Here is a 20,903-nt window from a genome sequence, read left to right as displayed (position 1 = left end):
TGGGATAGCAGAACTTAAAAGAGCTGTGTTTAATGGCTTATTTGCAGCTATTGTTCATATCTAAGGGCTTTTTTTTTTATATCAATTCTACCATTCGTAATTGCAATATAGAACTGAAAACCACACTTTTGGTGCCACTTCTTAAGTGGAAAATCTCTGAAGTGCAAAACAGGTACTGCTGTAATGGTTATGTTCCAGAACCCTTAACTGGAGGCTTACACGAACCCCTCCCGCACAATCACCTTCCCAGCCCCCTTAGTAAATTTTATAAATTTTCTGCTCATCAGTAAGCTACTGAAACATTAGCAGGCTACCACACCATCGTAGATAGATGTTTAATGGCTCAATTAAAAGCTATTGTTTATATTTACTAGGTTTTTAAAAACTCTACCATCTATTAGATTTCACAGATTTTAATGTTAAATAGTTTCTGGGGAGAATTCGTAATGAACTCATGGTCATGGTTGAAGCATTAACTGCAACCTAGTAAAGAGTGAACCACATCCCATAATAACTAAAAGTTAAAAAACATTAAAACGGTCTTTTTTTCTTCTTTTTTCCAGACCTAGCGGGTTACTAGAACATCATAGAGCTGCTTAAGTGCTTATTCAAAAGCTAATTCTCATATGTCCGTGATTTATATAAATTTTGCCATCTGTAAGTGCCATATGGCACTTTTTGTGCTGTTTCTCAACGGGTGGGGCTAGCGGGCTACCAGAACATTTTAGATAGATTTTTGATAGCTCATATACAAATTATAGCTCATATCTACGTTCTTCCTATATATTCCACATTCTGCAAGTTTCAAATGGCACTAAAAACGGAACTTTTGGTTCCATGTCTCAAGTAGAAAAGTTGGGGCTAGTGGGCTACCAGAGATTTTTAGAGTGATCTTTAATGACGTCACTCACACTTTCACCACACATTTGGTACTACTTCTTAAGTGGAAAATCCTGGAAGTATAAAACGCTATCATTGATATAAATATGGTCCAAAACCCTTAACAGGAGGTTTGTAAGAACACACCCCACATGTTTGTCCTCCAGGCCCCCTTAATAAGCTACGCAATTAAAGTCCTACTAACGCTAATATATTAAATTACATTATAAGAGGCGTGGATCTGTTAGTACAGAGCTGGACTTCAAATCAGATCATCATGCGTTCAATTCCAACTAGGATTTTTTTTTTTCAATCATAGTTTGTCCCTTCTTTTGATTACTTTTCAGATAATTCATTATTTTTGCAAATGCGATATACTAATTTTTTAAAGCATATCCCGGGAAGGCTTATTTTATACCTATTACTCATATCTACGTGTTTTTTTTATCAATTGTACTATCCATAAGTGCCATATAGCACTAAAAATGGCACTTTGGTGCCGCCTCTTAAGTGGAAGAGTTTGGAAACATAAAACGGTATCGTTGCAATAATTTTGTTCTAAAGTCCTTGACTGGAGGTTTTAAAGAACCCTTACATATACTCCCCCTCCAGATTCTCTAAGTAAGTGTCATAAATTGCCTACTCATCTTAAAAATAAAAGATTATTGCGAAAAAAATTAACTAAAACTAAAAACTTTTCAACTAGAAATCTACCAAAAATTTAGCTTGAACAATCAACAGTTTTGAATTGAACCTTCAAACTTCACTCTGCGATGAAGCCTGTGTGCTAGTTTTAATGGCGGTAATTGAGGAGAAAGTATGTCCTTGCCCCCTTAGTTTTTTGTTCCTTTCTAAGTTTCGAAGACACCTTTTTTTGGTCATTTCATTGGAAAACGCACGTTTTTCAGTTAAAAAAAAAAAAAAATGGGGGAAACAATCGAAAGTGCAGTTTCTGCTAGTCAGTAAGCGATTTTTGAGGCCCTGTCTTCATTATGGCTTTTTCAAGCGAAGTTGGCCGAGTAAAAGCAGCTTTTTGTTCATCGAAAAACAAAAGTTCCTGAAAAACATGTGTTGTTTTGTGAAGTATGGATAATGAACTTTATGTCATAGACTGAAAGTTTTTCGTAGCTTTCAAGGTTGTTTGCAGTATCTTCTAGAGGTGTCTTATTTTCTCTAGATCGGCAAATTAGAAATTATATTAAAATAAGTTTTCAACTCAAACTAAGGAGTGACATTAAAACTTGAAACGAACATACATTATTCCGTATAAATAAAAAAGATAATGGTAGCGTTGTTTCAACATTAAATTTTAATAAAAAACGAACAAAGATTAATTTTTTTTTTTAAACAAAGTTTTTCCGAGGGAAGTCAAAAGCGAAGTTGAAACTTAAAACGGACAAAATTATTACCTCGCAGCCTATCTAATATATTTCAATAAAACTAATACAGATAAACAAACTAATTACGTTTCCCTCTGTTTCTAGGATAATAGAAAACTAGCGCTTTTCTGAAAACACAAAATGATATAGGAGTTTTGGTACAATAAAAGCAAACCAATTAAAGACACTTTTTACAGAATAAAAATATTATCAATCCCTTTTAGGATCAATCCCTTTTAAGATAAAAAAACAATCAATTTTAGGATTGTTGTTTTATTTTTATTTGTTTTCGTTCAATATGGTATCACTTCTGCACAATGGCTCAGTTCAATGACTGACTCTCGTTTTGGTTCTGAAAATGACAAGTCATGATTAGTCTGTTGACAAGTTTCAAGTAAAGCCATCTTGATAATATTAGGACTATAGACTAGCTTTAGAACTTGGATCATAGCTTGAAATTAGCTTTTGTATAGAGAGAAATAACCAGATTTCCAGAGTTTATATTATGTCTTATTTGATCCTCATTTCAAGTAATACTGAAACATATTTATTATAATTTAAGATTGCTTATTAATCACTGTTGGTATTATAGCTGTCGAGTCCAAAATACAACCTGACAGATCAATCCAATATTTCTGTATGCTGTTCAGTTACCTTGCGGCTATTAAAAAATTTTTTAATTTTACGCTTATGTTTTAAGATGATTTTAATTATATACTGAAAGTTACTGATGTCACAACTGCTGTAAGACTTTGAAAAGCTTTACAGATTAATTTATTGCTGTCAGGCTAAATACTCACTTTGGACTCCAAAATCAATATTCCTGTTTCTTATACTTGACTTTTGTGCTTTCAGTAAAGCGCTAGTCTGCTATAATCCTAGAGACTTAGGGAAACATAATTAGTTTGTTTATCTGTATTATTTTTATTGATATATATTAGATAGGCCGTGAAGTAATAATTTTTGTCCGTTTTAAGTTTCAACTCCGCTCTTTACTTCCCTCGGAAAAACTTTATTTCTTTAAATTAATATTTTAAAGCTGCCATTACCTCCCTTTATAGTGGAAACATACACTTTCCAGAAACATAAAAATTTAGAAAAGCTTAAGAGAATGTGAAAATTTTTCTCAAAATTCTTTATATTCAGCGAACACTTAATCAGTTTCGTAACTTGAAAAGTTTACCATTGTTGAATATTTCAAAGTGTTTTGCTTCAAGGCTTGTAAATTCTGCTGGGAGCTTTTTCTAAAAACAAGTTTTCCGACAATAGACATTTTTTACTACGTGGATTCCCAATATACAGCATCTATGAGGAATGACATTTGAAACTTTGAAGTTACCCCAGTACTCCTTAAAAGGAAATGTGTTCCCCTGATACCCATGCTACAAATCCCTCCACTTGAACACAACCCTTCTAGGTGTGCAGCTTTTATTCCAAGATATTTATCAAAAAGCAAACATCCTTTGCCAAGGTATTTCATCCCCACTAAAATTTAAGCGTTAAAAAACACCTCAATTCAAAGAGACAGTCTTTTATGGCCGGTCTTTTATGTTTTAAATAGTCTGAAAAACGATATAAATTTTAAAATTCTAATTTAAAAAAGTAAAAATAAAATAAACGATTGAAGTGGGTACAGATGAAATTTCGGAAATACAACAATAGCTTCGTCATAGGTAGCAGTAGCTCATTTTTGAATAAAAAAGATTAACCTTTGCGATCTGTCAATGTGTAGCTGGAAAAAAGTGGGAAATCATTGGCAATTCTTCCTCCTCGCCTTATTTTTTCTTCCAAGACATCTTGTTTGTTAAGAAAAAGGATGATTCCTGCTTCTTTTAAAAACCTAAAAATACACATTATTACATTCATTCTTCCTATTTTTTTTTTCAGTATAACAAATTTTTGGGTATGTGGCAAAGGCTTTGCAAATGCCTTAAGTAGTAAATATCTGACCAGATCACTCAACCTCAAGAATGTTGTGTATTTTCCAACAACCAAAGGTGGTAGTTCTGGATGTAATAATGACGAATATCTGCAGTTACTTTCAAAACCTTATCAACAATTACAATATTATTATAAAAAATTGCACCACTTGGTAAAATCTATCATTTAATGTGACAGTGGAAGCCTTTTGAGACAGCTTAAGTGGCTAAGTAGCTCAAATGGCTAAGTTAGCTCAAAAGGTTGCTTAAATGGCTTAGTTACTATTCACTAACTCAAATGACTTCGATACCAATTGCTGATGGTGGACTTATGTAGTTCCGGAATTAGATAACGAAGGAAGAAACAATTGAAGTCTTAACTGCTAAGGACATGGATTTACAGGTAAAGAATTTTCACAGCAAACTAAACAACATATTTTTTTGAAAATTTTCCGGAAAAAAAAGAACAAAGCGTGTTCAACTGACAAACCGTATTCAAATTCAGAGATTAAATGGATTTACAGGTAAAGAATTTCCATAGCAAACTAAATATCAACTTTTTAGATAATTTCCGGAAAAAAAGACCGAAGTGTATTCAACTGACAAAATTCAGAGATTAAATAAATGAATAAACATAAATTACACTTAATTGGGGAAAAAGGAAGATGAAGCAAAGAAACTCAAAAACAAAATTATATCGGAAATTAAACAGGCATAGGAAGATTATTATAAAAAGGAATTAAATAACCTCCTCGAATTAGAGTTCGAGGAGGAAAAACAGTTCTTTGGAAAAAAAAGAACCTGACTGGACGTGATCCGTAACCGGCTGATTTCATGAAGGAAGAGCCACCAGGGAAAACCGCAAACGACGTAAACTCACATTTTGTTTCTTTTAAACAGTCGTATCTACCGCTACCACCTGAATAGCCGCCTTAAATTTCAAATGAAGCACCATCCCTGACTTCACAAGAAGATTCAAATGCAGATTCTAACTTAATACCTAAAACCTCAATATCAGAATTGAGAAAGCAAACTTTTCATGTTAAAGAGAGTGTCAGTGTGGCATCTTTTGCTGCTCAGGTGGCCCTTACTAAGGAAATCGTATTCATTACTCCTATTCCGGAAAAAAGGAGCAGTTAATGATCTCTCTGGTGCAAAGCCCATCACTGATACATGGATTTTTAGCCAAGTCCATGAGAGTTTTGCTGCTTTGTGGTTAAAAATTTCTTTTAGAAGTAATTGATAAGAAGCAATTTGGTGACATCCCAGACTGTTCAACTGCTTACTATCTCATTAGTTTACTTGATTTCATTTTAAAAGATCTAGACGAGCGTGGAAATTTGATAAATTGATTCAGAATAGATTTCAAAAAGCCCTCCAGTCTTGTTGACCACTTGATTTTGCTGTAAAAGGTGACAGAAAAATATTCCTGAATATCTTCTTCAAAATGTACAAACATTTCTAGCAAACAGAGAGTAAATTGTAAAGTATAAAAATATTTGTTCTTCTTCTTTGCCAGTTTTTTCGGTGTCCTGCTACGACGAGTTATCGGTCCTTTTTGTTTTTTCCTCGTGATTGAAGAAATAACTATCGGGCTAAATGGAAGATGGAAGAATGCAAATGATCTTTCCCTGCTGAGGTAGCATCTGGAGTGGGTGAAAGCTTAAATTTTAGTTACATTAAACGAGTTACCTTAGAAGTAGCAAAACTGAATGAGGTGGAAAATAAAGATAAATGGTTAGTAATAATGTTTTCATATCTTACGAAAAGCTAACCTGGATCCAAACCGCCTATAGTCTCAAGCATCATCAGCAACAGCTTTACCCTGCTGGAAGTAAGTGATCTTTTCTGATTTTACTTGGGAGTAAAATACGAGAATGATTTTAAAAAATGCAAACGGTGCTATCCATACGTAGAAAACTCTAACCACATTCCGGATTCCAAAGGATAAACTAAAATTAATTTTCAGAATGTTTATACTCCCGCTATTAGAATATGCACGTCCTTTTTGGTATTTCGCTCTGACGAAAGAAGAAGTGATAAATTGAACTGTTCAGAGGAAATGTCTAAAAATCATCTTCGGAAGTTCCCGTTCCCTTACTATTTTTGTTTAAAATCATTTGAACGTCACCCAGTTTTTGTCCGTCATGAAGTTTGTCTGCTTTTGGGTGCTTGAAGTTTGACTCGGCCGTCCTCCATTCCATCTGCAAGAACTTCGCCCGACCTCCTTTTGTCTCACTGAAATCACGACTCAACAGAGTGGCTGTGAAAGTTCTAAAACTGATACCGCTTGACTCCAGGTCACAATGTTATTCATGAAGCTTTGTGGCATTTTTTTTCAATATTTTAATAATCTGTAGCTTGTATGCTTTGATAACTTTCTTCCCGTTGGCAATTTTTTTTACCACATTTTAACTATTATAGTGCTTTTTATTTTTTTTTTTCACTTCCAGGCATCATGTTTCGGCTATGGTTCGCGCTTTTAATAATTCGTAGCTTATACGTTCTTATAACTTTTGTGCTCGTTGGCAAATTTTTTCTGTGATGACTTTAGTTTAAATAATAAAGTGTTTTTCTTTATCTTTGACTGAAAGGTATCATGTTTGGGGCATGCCCATGAAAGTGTGTTTTGTTTTCGATAAATTATTTGTTTGCTTAAACTGAAGTGCCGATTAGCGATGATGAATGAGGGTGAAGTTCCTCATTGAAGCATCAATTATTCCACCTATCCAATGATCAATTATCCTAATCTCAAAATAATAGGGCCCATGCCTCCACACCTCAAAAATATATTTATTTAGAAAGTTCAATACAGTTTCTTTAGGCAGACATTCATTACAATTTCATTACTATTTTTTCCTTTTATATCGATTCCTTTCAAGTGTATAGAAAGTCAACTAGTGTTTCACTCTTTGATTCGCCAAAGTTTTATTTAGCCATTAAGTCTTGATATTTTAAATAAAATGGAATCAATAGAAGAAGTATTGACAGAAATTCCTTAAAATAGTAAAATAAATTGTAAGTCAGATAATTATTCTAATTATTATTCTACAAAATTAATATAATTTAATATAATAATTATTTTTAATAATATAATTAATATTAATTTAATTGTTCTAAGAAATTGGTTCCTTTCTTTCTTTAAACTGGATCACCACTTTACTTGGTCAATTTTAATTATTACCACTTGACAATCTTGATACTTTTAAATGAAAAGTAAACAATAGACGAAGCATTGACAGAAATACTTTAAATTAGTAAAATAAATTTTAAGTCAGATAACTATTCTTATTATTATTCTAGGAAACTCATATTAGTAAATATGATCATTATTATTAATAATATTATTAACATTAAATAACTATTCTAAGAAATTGATTCTTTTCTCCCTTTAAACTGGATGTCCGCTTACTTAAACTGGATTTTATAACAAACAGAAGACACTGTTGAAAATTTATAGCCTTCAGTAAACCGAGAAGGTTGTTTTAGCCCTTAGGAGGTTTAAGGGGAAGACAGCCGAGCTCTGATTAGAGGCAATTTCTCATTCATTCAAAGTTTGACTTGATTATTCGTTTTAATTGCTGTTGGGTTTAGTTTTCACTTCTTCATAATAATAATTTTGTTTCTTTCTGAGCTTGACCATATTGGTTATTTTAGTTTCCTTCGTTCTAGGTTGCATAAATGATAAAAAAAATTCAAATAAAAACAAAAAGAGCAATACATACGGAATATCCCCTGTATATGAGGTGGGCAAAATAGGTTGATCTCATAAACTTGCGTTACGAGCAAGTTTGATCAACGCAAACTTGCGTTAATTTAGTAAATTACACACTTTAGACTACGTTAGGGGGGGGTGCACGCCCCCTTGCCCACCTCTGGATTCGCCGCTGCCATCTTTACGTTAAAGTTAAATTAGTAACGAACTAAAAGCCTTTTAAAGTATAAAACATATAACCTGTGTTCTATTTACCAACTACCTGTCAATTCTCGACGAAGCGTGAAAATATAAATGAACTTTTTTCCATGTTGCTCTTTTGTTAGAGCACTCATTTTTGACATACCTTTGGAAAGAAGTCAAACTTTAGCATAAAGAGTGGGGGTTGAGGGACAGCGCCCCCCCCCCCCTCATATACAGAATAATATTTATTTATTTTAGTTCTAATGTTGCTCTTTATTTTCATCTGATTTTTTTATATTGAATCTTATTTTGTTCTTAATTTTGCATTGAGACCACTTCCACGAGTTCACCTCTAAAATTACAAGTTTTATGCATCCTTCTTTCTCAAAGCAATAACTAGTCCAACTTCAATTTCATGTTATATTTTATTAGGATAGACATTGGTCTTGAAGATGTTAGGAATGGGTTGTTTTTACCACCAAATCACTTCCAATTTGCAAAAAAGGGCATTGGTATGCGCAGCTTCAATTCGACACGAGCCCTCTTTCAGTATTCTGGGACAATGGATCCGACCCAAGGAATTTTTGTGACTGTGATTTTAGGATGGAATAAAGAAGAGCTGGTTGTGCCTGGATTCCTTCAATTATACCAGACTACATTTGCTCTCGATGTCAAATTAAAAAAGTTACTCCAATTAAAAAGAGAAAATTAAAAAAAGTTACTCCAATGTCAAGTAAAAAAAGCTATTTAAAAAAGTTACTAGTCTCCCACATAGTTTAGTATAGTTCAAGTTGGTAGTAGAAAAGCCTTATTGACTCGTGACGGGACTCCTTATATGGGCATAGATTCCCTAGGGAGAACACCTGTGCTGTCAGTCGTGACGGGGCACCATATATGGGCATGGAATTCCCAGGGAGAATGATTGCGTAATCGATTGGGAACTAAATTTCCACGGTCGAGTTCTTTGTTGTTGTTGTTTGGCCAAGTGCACGCTAGGGGCGAATGTTAAGATCCAGGAATAGGAAACAGGGTCACGTATCTCCTTCTAGGCCAATCAGAGACTTGGTTACATCTCCTTCTTAGCCAATCAGAGGCTCGCTTACATCTCCTTTCTAGACCAATCAGAGGCTCGGTTACATATTGGTGGCGGAGGATCGCAGAGAATACAAGGAAAGGATTTTTGCTAAAGTTTTATTAGTCTCTGAATAGAAATTCAAAGGAGTGAGAAGAACAGTTTGACTTTACTCATTTGGATATATATTTGTGTGTTGATGGCGAGTGGAATGTTTACCCTCTTAGAAGTTGATTGTGGAATTGATGGTAATAATACAAGAGCACCAAACATTGCGGTGGAAATCACGAAAGGATCGCTGCTTTGTCTGGAATGGGATGAAGTATATGCAAGATATGTGATATCCTTGAGCTAATTTAAAATGGAGGAACAATTATGTTTCGCTGCCAAAGTTGATATAGCACATGTGAATAGACTTCAATGTGCTTCAAGTGCATTGGTGAAAAATATCGAAGACAATAAACTGTATCGCTAATTGTACATGCTTAGTATTATTGTTGTTGTAATTATTCAATAAAATTGTTTCGAAATCGAAAACCTTCTCTTTCTTTTCTGGTCAGGCTACGATAGGCCTAGCGAATAATGGTCAGTCTATAATCGGCGGTTAGAGTGAGGGGACTGAAAATGAACGAATTTGAGAAAGAGGGAATTACACGAAATTGGATATTAATAGAAAGACGTTTGATTTTGATTGATGATTTTCTCAAGCTATCTCTAAAACACGGGTTATTCTCTCGTCAGGGAGCACTTGAAAATATAATGAGAAGTGATTCTCCCCCATTGGACTATTGTATGAAACTTTTAAGATGTGACTCAAGTGCTTATAGTCAATTTATTGATATATTAATTGGAACAAAGCAGAATAATATCGTGGATATACTTTTGAAAACATTGCCAATGGACTCAGTGTAGATGGCTCCTCATTCAAAAGAGGCAACATCATAGAGTTACTCCTCACAACATTCCGCTCACTGAATTTATCGAGTGAGGACGATCAGTTTCGTTTTAGCTGTGAGAGAGTTGACATTGGAAATCAAAAAATTTTCTATACATGTCCACTGTGCATGTACACTCTTGGCAGTTGGACTCAATGTGAGAATTGTACATTTATTGATGACTATAGTGAAAAGTGCAAATTATGTAATCCTTGTAAATTACATAGAGGCTATGCAGTACAAATTAAAGGATTTAATTCATGTCTTGAAGAGCTGTGTGACTCGCATCCTAGAGGGCACCTGTGCTCCAAATGTCACCATGAAAAATGCAATCAGTGGGAGAATACTTACCCCGCTATTATTGGAAAGAATCCCAAACGTGATTTTAGTTTATTTCTACGAGATTGGTATCGTCGTGGATTTAAATTATTCTGGGAAGAGGAGTCAAGTCTACGATTCAACTGTTGGGGTAACAAGACAATTTGGTTTCTACGTCATCGTTGTGACGACACTGCCTATTATGACTATAAACCAAGTGATTTTTATTTGGCAGTTACCGAATGTGATTCACCATTTGAAAACACTGTATGTGATATTGCTTCAAATAGACAGATTGAAACTCTCGAATTTCATAATATGAATGCAAATAGTATCATTGACTAAACAAAGAGATATGACAAGAGTGAAGTTACATTGTACTGTAGAAAATGCGACCCTGACTTTGCAGTGAATCAAGATCAATATACAGTGAATCCAAATGATTTACCAACATTAGTGGTTCACGACAGTTGCCTATACACCGAAGAAGAAGAAATCTAAATTGAAGATTTAAAGACTTTGTTGTATATAAATGCATTTTATTAATAAACAAATTCACAAACATTTTTTATGCACTTTACTCTTAGGGCACTGAAATCAATATTATATAGGTCTGAGAGGATATTTTCCACTAGAAAGTCGTTCAGACGTGGATTGTCAACATAAATGTGGAGAAACTGCTCGTAAGTATAGTCACGACAACGGAACACAAAATATAGTAGTGCATGGGAGCCACAGCTCTTAGTCGTCAGATCCTGCAACCTCTTCCGATTTTGAATAATAGTTTTCCCACTGCTCTCAATATAGTTGCTGATGTGGGGTGTGTAAAATGTATAGGGTAGACCAAGAGGATCAAAAAATTCAATCGTTTTAAATGTTTGAAAGATGCAAAGCCAATGACCCGTCAGCACAGTCGTCGGACTGCTATTAACAATAATCAAGGTATTGTTGACACTTTGAATTTTTCCTAGATAGTCCGAGGGCAGACAATAGGAATTGTACTGGGACATATAGGGATCCATATTAAATACATTGATTATTTGACTGGTGTTCATGGTGCCAATTCTAGTAGAACACTGCCTTCGGGAGTGATTTCCCAATAGGTTTCATATTGATTTAGTGAGGTTAGTGCAATATTCTCAACTTATGGGTCGGCAAAAATACACTCTAAATGCACACTCCCCTTACGTACTATACTCATATCCTGTGTGCCAGAAAAATCTGGTACAATGACGCCAGGTTTTTTAGAAAACATATCTTTGGTTATATCATTTTCAAATAGTTGCGAGTCAAGATCTAGGGTTTGCATGGCCAACTCACAATATGTTCTTTAGGATTTATCAAAAGATAGATTGTATAGTTGGATACCGTTTACTTTGCAGAAAAGAGAGGAAATTCCAAAGATCTCGAATTTATGTGGATTTCCTGTCAACGAACTTATTGCACTGGCGCTTTTTACAAATGATAAAAGCGAGTTTTGGCGGAATTTCGCCATTGATAAAGGATGAATCGGTGAAGGTGCGTGACCCCATGGCAATATGACGTTGATTGGTGATTGTATGAGGAACAAGTAGTTTAATAATATTTCCATTGGCACTCAGTTTTTCCACTGCCAAAGCAATAGAACTCATAACCTGTTGTTTGCGTACATGAAGTATTGCCGAGGTGAGGGAGAGACTTACATCGGGATTGGCAGTAAGTTCTTTTCTCAATATGAAATTGGATGGTGCAAGTGTCAGTTTTATATCCACTTTAACATTGGGCGGTAGCCATTGGGGTATAATAAATATTTCATGATATATTTTTCCAACTAGATGTAATTCACTAGTTGTAGCATTTTTAAGTGTATCTGTACTATCAGTATTAGTAATATATTCATATCCATTGGAGGTACCTCTCAATTTCTTGTATGACTTGGGTGTCATCAGCATGAATTGCATATAGCTAGTGTAATTTGAGAGATTATTGCTTGTGCTCACCAGCGTGCCATTGATGTAGACACTAATTTGACGAAACAGATTATGTAATATACAATTTTCATAGGAAATTCCATCGGCCCGAATTGGCATTGTATTATCGGATTTCCGGACTTTCATTTGTAAATCTATAAATGTTGAAGACATGTCCATAAAGTAGTCTTCATTGGAATAAATTTGAAAGTGGATATTATCAGAGAGGGGTTGTTGAGCATAAAATTGTTCATAGTATCCATGCTTGACACTCACATCAACATTTTCAGCATTTAATAGATTCAATGAGGCGGTGATTGAAGGTTGAGAATCCTTATGTAGTAGGAAGGAAATCTTAGGAAAAGAAATCTAGTTTCGATCTAACAATTTTCTTCCTGGGGCTTCTTCTGTTTACAGTACGTGTCGGCTTTTTCCTTCTTTTCTTTGACAAAAGGGATGATGTCTTTCGTTTCCTACCTCAGTGGAGACTGATGATTGATGCATTGTTTCTTGAGCTTTTTAAGCCTTTACCATTTTGTTTTAATATCTCGCCAAGGGTTCGCGCACTGGACCTAAGATTTTCCGTAGCGCTTTTTTTAAAATCCTTGCCAGAGCCCCAATCGTATAGTGTAGAGGATGCTAAATATGTCGCAGCCGATACAAGATATTTTCTAGCCAGAGGTAATGAAGAGCGAAACAGCTTAGCAAACCAACTGCCAAGACCATAGCCAGACATTGACGAGCGACCTTTGTAATAGTCCATTCCATTGCCCTGTTGTCTTGGGCCAAGAGTATTAACATAGCAGTCAATATCAGGACAAATGAATACCACTTTTTTATTAGACATCGTGTTGTTGAACGATGGGACGAAAATGGCATGTAATCACATCCAAACCTTTTGAAATTGCTATGGGATCACCTCATTCAGTTCTTAGTGTTAACTGACAGAGTTCCTAATAGGAAGTGTTTACGCGAATATATTGAAGATGCCTTATATTGTAGTGGTGAATATACCCTTGATTGGTTTTTCGTTCAAGAACTCGTAGTAGGGGAACATTTCAATTACAGACCCGGGATGTTTCCATAAATGAGGTGTTCAGAAATATACAAGTGTCTGTGGAGAAGGCAGGCAGGTAGTCAGCAAAAATGAAATTAGTGTTTCCGGCACTTTAACCGTTGATTATATTGAGCTTAAAGCAAAGAACATCCTTTTGGTTATCATTGAGAATAACCTTTTCACTGGCAATAGGTGAACTAATGTAGATCTTGCCCACCTCCTTTGGATAGTTGAAATGAAAAGCTCCTTTTTTACGAGCAGAAATTCTTTTATTAATAGAGCGACATAAATCATTCATACAGGTGAGTTCCTCGTAGGGTAATTCAATATATGGATAATCCATCCAATTGATTTTTTGAATTTGTTCTTGCTCACTTGGGGGTCCTCGTAGCAAATCATAGGATCAAATTTTTATTTCATATTTACGATACTCTCTCAGAATGTATTAGATTTTTTGAGAATACATTCGACAAGAGCCACTTAATATTTTCCATCGGATTTGATGGCGGGGGAGAGTTTGGTCCAAAAATCACTTGTTCTATTCAAGTCAATATAGAGAGGATCAGATACATTAGACATTCAAGTCACAAAGAAATCATTGGGCATTGTCAATATCTTCAGCACTGACCCAAGAATCAAAATCTGAGTTGTATCCTAGCCAGCGAACAAGCAACTGTCTCTTGCCCCTACGAGTACGACTCTTTAATATCTTTTCAATTTGATAAATTTCACTAGTGTTTCTAACTTTTTGCAGTTCATATTCATAAAAACCGCCGAGAATCTCATCATCTTTGGTGTCTCGCAGTCGATATGTCGTGGGTTCGGTGTCCAGAATTTTGGACACTTTAAAAAGTTCGGTGCTCCATAAATAATTCCTCTTTTCAAAAATATTAGTGGTTCTATTAATTCGAACAGTATCACCAACATTGAATTTCTCCTTCACATTTCTTTTTCTTTTTCACCATTGGAATATTGCTTTAGAAAACCATCAAATGTATTTTCACTGCAGTGAACATCCCGAGGGCTTGAGTTGGACAGAGATCGATGAGGTCGATGGTTGTATATCCGCATGATTTTAGCTAAATCATGAATAAAAGCAGATGCATTTTTCAGTGTACAATATCTTGAGATTCTTAGACGAATCGTTCTTATTAATCGTTAAACTAATGCAGCCTTTATCATACTGTTACCCTAATAAAGTTTTGTGTTATATTTCAATAAAACCTTTTGCAAATGTGGATTAACAAATTCACTGCCACGATCCGATTGAATTTTTCTATAGCAATCCTGTTCAAGAATACTTCCAATGGCCTGAGCAACTTCAACACCTTTCTTTGACCGTAATGGAATGGTATAGGCATAACGACAAAACACATTGATTGCCACCAGAATATATTTGTAGGATGCATTGTGACGCCGTTGAACTGCGTCTAAAGTTAAAAGATCCGTTTGCATTATATGCAGAGGGGAAAAGGCTTTAGTTTTTCGATATTGTTTGCCACGAAGCCTGTGATTCCGGTGCAGTGTGTAACTCGATTCATTCTCTAGATACTCTCTTGCTTTTTTTAATGTGCTACCGGAGACACTTTTAGAAAGGGTTTTGGGAGAACTTAAACTTCCCGCTTCACCAATATTTTCATAGACACCTTTCAGAACTTCATCCATTTTGAACGCAAACACGTAATGTAATGTCCACTCCCCTTTTGCACGCAGGAGGGTCAATCAATTCATCTTCGCTTTTGTATAGTAGTCATAGGTGTTATGAAATCATTGCTGCTGCTGCTGCTAGTATTTTCCAAAATTGAACCTTCTTCTTTTTTAAATGGTGGTGTTGGTGTTGTTGGAAGACTATATTCTCTTTGTTTATTAAGATTTTTCTTACTGCCAATAAAACTTATGGGGAAGTTTGATGCATTTAGAAAGGTGTATAGATTATTGTCAAATGATAAAAGTCCTTTACAATTCGTCACCATTTCATAAAATAAATCAACTAGATTATAAGTTTTTCCCGGAATTATAATTCGTTTCGCTGTGCTATTGACTTGAACTTGATCACCACCAGTTCCCAGATAGAAATATGGGAATACTCTTTTGGTTTGTTCACGACAGTTGACCGGCACTATGTTCTTAATTTTTACAAAAATTGAATTCAAGTTTTTCTCCTTTGATTGCACTGCTGCTGCTGCAGAGTTTTGAGGAGATGTTTCCCGTTTGGAGGGATCGGTAACAGCGGCGGCGGTGGGTCTCTCACGATAAGGTGTATGCTTTTCCACACGTCGCAATACATCTTGAAGTAAAAGCAGTTTTCTGTCATCGGCAATATTCTCATCATTAATGAATTTGCTTAGATTGTCTTCAAAATGTTCGACGGGCGAGAGGACAAGTTCAAATGGTGTCAATTTATAGGGTTTTGCCATTCTCTCTAGAGAAAACTGTTTACAAGTCCTGCAATTATTGGCAGTAAAAGTGTGAAAAAGCTACCACCTATTTGAAGGAGACGTGTCCCTTAGAAATATTTTGTCTTTTTTTTAAAATGAAAGGCGCGTACAGTGGAACTATTTTTGTTTGTCTGTTGTATAACACCATCTGACAGTTGAACAATGCCCGCAGTTAAATTTAAACAAAGTTCAGATATTAGATTAATGAAATCATTGTGAACACCATGTTTGAGTATGGCCTTCCTAAGCGAGGGTTTTGAAGTGCTTAAAACGGAAAATAAATGCCGTTGTTCGTGTAGTTTCTTCAGTGTCATAACGCCAACTAATAGCCTTTTCTACGTTTCACCGGAAGATATACTGTAATTTTATTGTCGAAAATGTCGGTGACTACACGTAGATCCTCGGGTGTGCTCTGATTAAGATCCAGCAAAATGTAACCATAGGGTTTGTTAGTTTTCTGAGTGTGCGCTGACAGCAGAAATTTAGGGGCGGCGGTGTATATCTGTTTATTGAGAGTTATTAGGGAGCTAGAATCACGAACAACTCGATAGATAATATAGATAGTGCAATTCAAAGCAAGGGTTCGCATACATTTGCTCTGATGAAACAGATTGTGTAGAACTAGGGTTATGGAAATGTGTTCATGGTGGGAGCAAACGATGAGAAGCTGTAACATTTCCTGTGAGAACTGTTCGACGGATTTAGCCAAATCATCGATAATCAGCCACGAGTTCGGTTCAATACTATTGAAAATATCAAGTCCTCGTATGAATTGTATTGGTATGGTTGTGGCAATAGCTTTTATTTGATCATAGGACTCCTGCCAAATACTATAGCAATAGAAGATTTTTTTTGGTTTTTCCAAAAACATTTTCTGACAATTTTGAATTATTTTAGCTAAATGTGTTGTTTTCCCCGACATTGAGGGACCACACAGAAACGATCTGAAGAGTGTTTTAAATTGATACATGCTGCTGCTGCTGTTGACAACACAGTTGGACTACAAATAACTGTAAATTATACGTGTCCAATGAAGAGGTAGTAGTAGTAATAATTTTCCCATAGATCTATCTACGTTAACAAGAACAACAACACAAAAACAATATTTCATGCTCATTTATTTGCAACATGAAAACTCTATTTGTTCAACATGAACAACAACAACATACGAATAACACTTTATGTTTAATAAGAACAACATTCTTTCATGGTCATTTATTTGCAACATGAAAACTCTATTTGTTCAACATGAACAACAACAACAACATAAGAATAACACTATGTACAATAACAACCTGACAAAAACAATATTTCATGGTCATTTATTTTGTTCAACATGAAAACTCTATTTGTTCAACATGAACATGAACAATGATACAAATGACACTATGTACAACATAAAAAAAACACTTTTGTACATGAACAGCAAGAACAACACTTATTGTCTTTAAAAAAACACTTTTTGTCCAGCAAGAACACTTTATGTACATTAGTAGAGTAGCAAACTTTTCTGTACAACAACAACATCACTTGAAAAAACAAAAAAAAACACTTGGAAAACTAGCACAGTTGAAAATTATGAATTTAAATGGGGAGACCCCCCACCCCCCAGGAGCCACGGGGCCGAAGGCTGGCCGTGGGAGGCACCCCCCACCCGCCGGGGCCGGCCACGGGACGGGTCCCTCACCCCCCGGGGGCCCCGGTGGAAAAAACTGTATACAATAGTTGTCGTCACTGCTGCTGCAGGATAGGTCAAGGTGGTTAGTTTGGGTTAGTTAATTTATGAAAGGGTTAGAGCACTTAATTTATGAAAGGTTGGTGGTGGTGGTTAGTGGTTGGGTTAGTTGGTTTGTGGGTTAGGTTAATTTATCCAGACCAAGTTGATTGCGATAGTCTATGCATTCAACTCGGTCTGAAATACGGTAGTGGCCATGAGGCAGGACACTTACACCATTCTCGAGCACATAGACTTTGTCAGATATACATGACATTGCATTTTTTTTCCACTCTCACAGTATAATTTCTAAACTGTAGAGAGCGAATTGCAAGCACTTGTGCTCTCGGCACTAGGCTACTTTCTACACAGTCTCTGTACACGCTCATGTTGAAATTGCTCTTTACAAAGTGTGTAGGAACCCCTTTACACGCCTGCTTTTCATCCCCATTATGAGTTTCAACGCAATAGCCGCGGGCGGGAACCCCCACCCCCGGGGGCCACGGTGGAAAAAACTATACAAGAGTTGTCGTCACTGCTACTGCAGGTTAGGTTAAGGTGGTTAGATTGGGTTAGTTAATTTATGAATGGGTTAGAGCATTTAATTTATGAAAGGTTGGTGGTGGTGGTTAGTGGTTGGGTTAGTTGGTTAGGTTAATTTATCCAGACCAAGTTGATTGCGATAGTCTCTGCATTCAATCCGGTCTGAAATACGGTAGTCACCACGTAGCAGCACACTTACATCATTCTCGAGCACATAGACTTTGTCGGATATACATGACATTGCATTTTTTTTCCACTCTCACAGTATAATTTCTATACTGTAGAGAGCGAATTGCAAGCACTTGTGCTCTCGGCACTAGGCTACTTTCTAAACAGTCTCTGTACACGCTCATGTTGAAATTGCTCTTTACAAAATGTTCAGGCACCCCTTCACACGCCTGCTTTTCATCCCCATTATGAGTTGCAACGCAATAAACATTAGGACCCAGGAACACCCCCCTGGATATCAAATCACTCCCCGTCTCTGATTTTAACATTAGTACTTGGTTGGGGGCTTGACGTTTCACCAACTCGGGGTAGAGGGACGGATCCAGTTGGTGAAATCCATCCGCGAGCTGATGTGCTCTCCCTTTTCTAAATCACCCAATAAATCCTCGGTTTTTACCTTTAGCAGCAGAGAATCAGTATCCCCATAGTAAACTTGAACCTCCCCCTCCCGTGGCCATTGCACCTTGCACCTTGCTATATTCTTGTTCAGTAGCACATTTCGCTTTTTCCTGTGTAGAAGAACCATGCCAGTCTCTATGCTCGTGAACGATGTAAAATTGGGATCGGCAATAATTCGTGCACACTCTAGAGGGTCAGTCACAACGTCGCAGCGAGATCTGTTACGTACGCTTTCACACATTCTGCCAAACGCTGAATTTAGAATGAATTTGTACATGTCATTCTCTACTCTGAAATTTGCCATTGAGTGTTTATCGACAAAAGTGTCGATAAGCGTTTTCAAATATGGTTTCTGATTGAATTGCAGGACCCTATGTATTTTGGTGATCTTCAAACCATTTTTCACCATCCAGTGCAAAAGCACATGGTGAACAACAATATTCTCCTTAGGGTCCAAATCAGCAATAAGTTTTTGCTTAGAAGGGGTCCAGTGCATCCCCATATCCTCAACCAATGATCGATTTTAGGGGCTCAGTGAGTCCCTGCTCACGGGTCGATTGATACAGGGAAAAAAAATATCTCTGACTGAGTGGTGAAGTGCCAGTGGAATATGCCCGTCCTTTTCACAGAACAATACTTGTGGTCCATTGTCATCGACGATGGTAATTTTAGGGAACTTACAAGGATTCTCAAGGTATTGATAATTACCAAATGGCAAACAGTATCGATACATTGCCCAGAGATACAATGAGTTCATGTCCAAAAACACTGCATTTGACTTTGCACCGGTGTTGCTGTTTTGTCCACTCGGATTGGTTGACAAGATGCGATCCCCATCAAAAACATACCCTCCCCTCATTGAACGCTCTACAAAAAGGTGCTGATCTATGTCGGTGATTAGGCCTATTTCCTCCCTACTAATTTTTAAAATCAAATCCATCACCAAATGTGGCGTGGAAAAATAATAACCTATATCTAGCCCGAACTCTGAATAGATTTGGTCTGTGTTCTTGCAGACTATGTCCAAAAGAATTAAAAAATCATTAGCCGAGTAGAATCTACAATCATATCATTTATTTCTACAATTCCCCTTAGACCACACCTTCTTGGCAAACTTATAATCCATGGCTGTGTAATCACTGTTGGTGTGTGAATTGTAAAAAGCTTCAATTGGAGATAGTTACACCTCACTTAAGCTAGCGCCGGAACAGTAATAATCGTATGCGTATACACCTCTGCAGGTTAATAGGTCATACATTTCACTGTCTGGAAAGTGCTGTTTAAGCAAGGGAAAGCTATCAAAATTGTCACTTTTCTGCACTTGAATCAATTGACTCAATGCCTTGGGAAAAAAACTAAAGGATTCTAAAAACCTGATCTTATTCCAACACGTATGTCCATTTTTTACTACCTGCCGTTTCAGCTCGAGAAGCAACAGCTTCTCGGCCGATTTGGGAATAATGTTATATGTAAATGGATTATTTACCCATGGACTGTCTACTTCCCCACCCTCCCTGTGCGTACGTGCCAGTGCCGGTAAAATAAATTTTAAATCATAATTTGCAGTGTGAATAAAAACAGGGATAAAAAACTGATGGCTAACATTTAAGTTACACGATTGATGCGCGCCCCCTCTCAAATAACTACCACCAGAGGATATTTCCTGCCACAAGTGATTATGGTCTCTGACTTTCCCCCTCCCCCTCTAGTCCCTCTAGTCCCCTTATCCCCCTCTACAAACTCCCCCTTACAAACCCAACATATTTTTTGATTTTTAATATCGAGACGATCCTCTGCAGACAACACCATTGGATAATGTGTATTTCTCAAACGAGAAATAGCACCGTTAGCTGTGCCAATTAGTTTAGTCAGTGCCTTGATCATGCACTCTCTCTCATCCAATGTTTCTACTATTTCTAACAACCGCATGGTGCTAGAACTGTCTCTTTGCGCATGGGCATAGGACACTGCAATAGCTTGATGTTCTTTGATTCGGTTTGGAAATCAAGGATCGTTCACTTCCACCAGTTTAGCTTCACAGTCCAAAGATATTTTGTTGCACTGGAGGAGGGTGTTTTGGAAATTTTTAAAGCGTAAAATGGCCCTATCCCCTGAAACCATTTACACTGTCTGGTAGCCATGCCGTCTACAATGCTTCATATGATCCAGTAGTTT

General features: G+C 36.4%; 1 protein-coding gene across 1 annotated transcript in view; it reads right to left on the bottom strand.

Annotated features, from left to right (window-relative positions):
* The window catches only part of LOC148951973 (guanine nucleotide-binding protein G(f) subunit alpha-like), a 69,579-nt gene that overhangs the window by 39,107 nt on the left and 9,569 nt on the right, over positions 1–20,903 (bottom strand). Inside the window, exon 3 of the mRNA XM_089089113.1 lies at positions 3,968–4,098. Coding sequence (XP_088945239.1) covers positions 3,968–4,098 — 131 coding nt within the window. The remainder of the gene's footprint in view (positions 1–3,967; positions 4,099–20,903) is intronic.

This window comes from Artemia sp. Qi Xiang Cuo, chromosome 5 (assembly GCF_049724085.1).
Source record: "Artemia sp. Qi Xiang Cuo chromosome 5, ASM4972408v1, whole genome shotgun sequence".
NCBI lineage: Eukaryota > Metazoa > Arthropoda > Branchiopoda > Anostraca > Artemiidae > Artemia > Artemia sp. Qi Xiang Cuo.
This window is presented reverse-complemented; position numbering and strand designations above follow the sequence as displayed.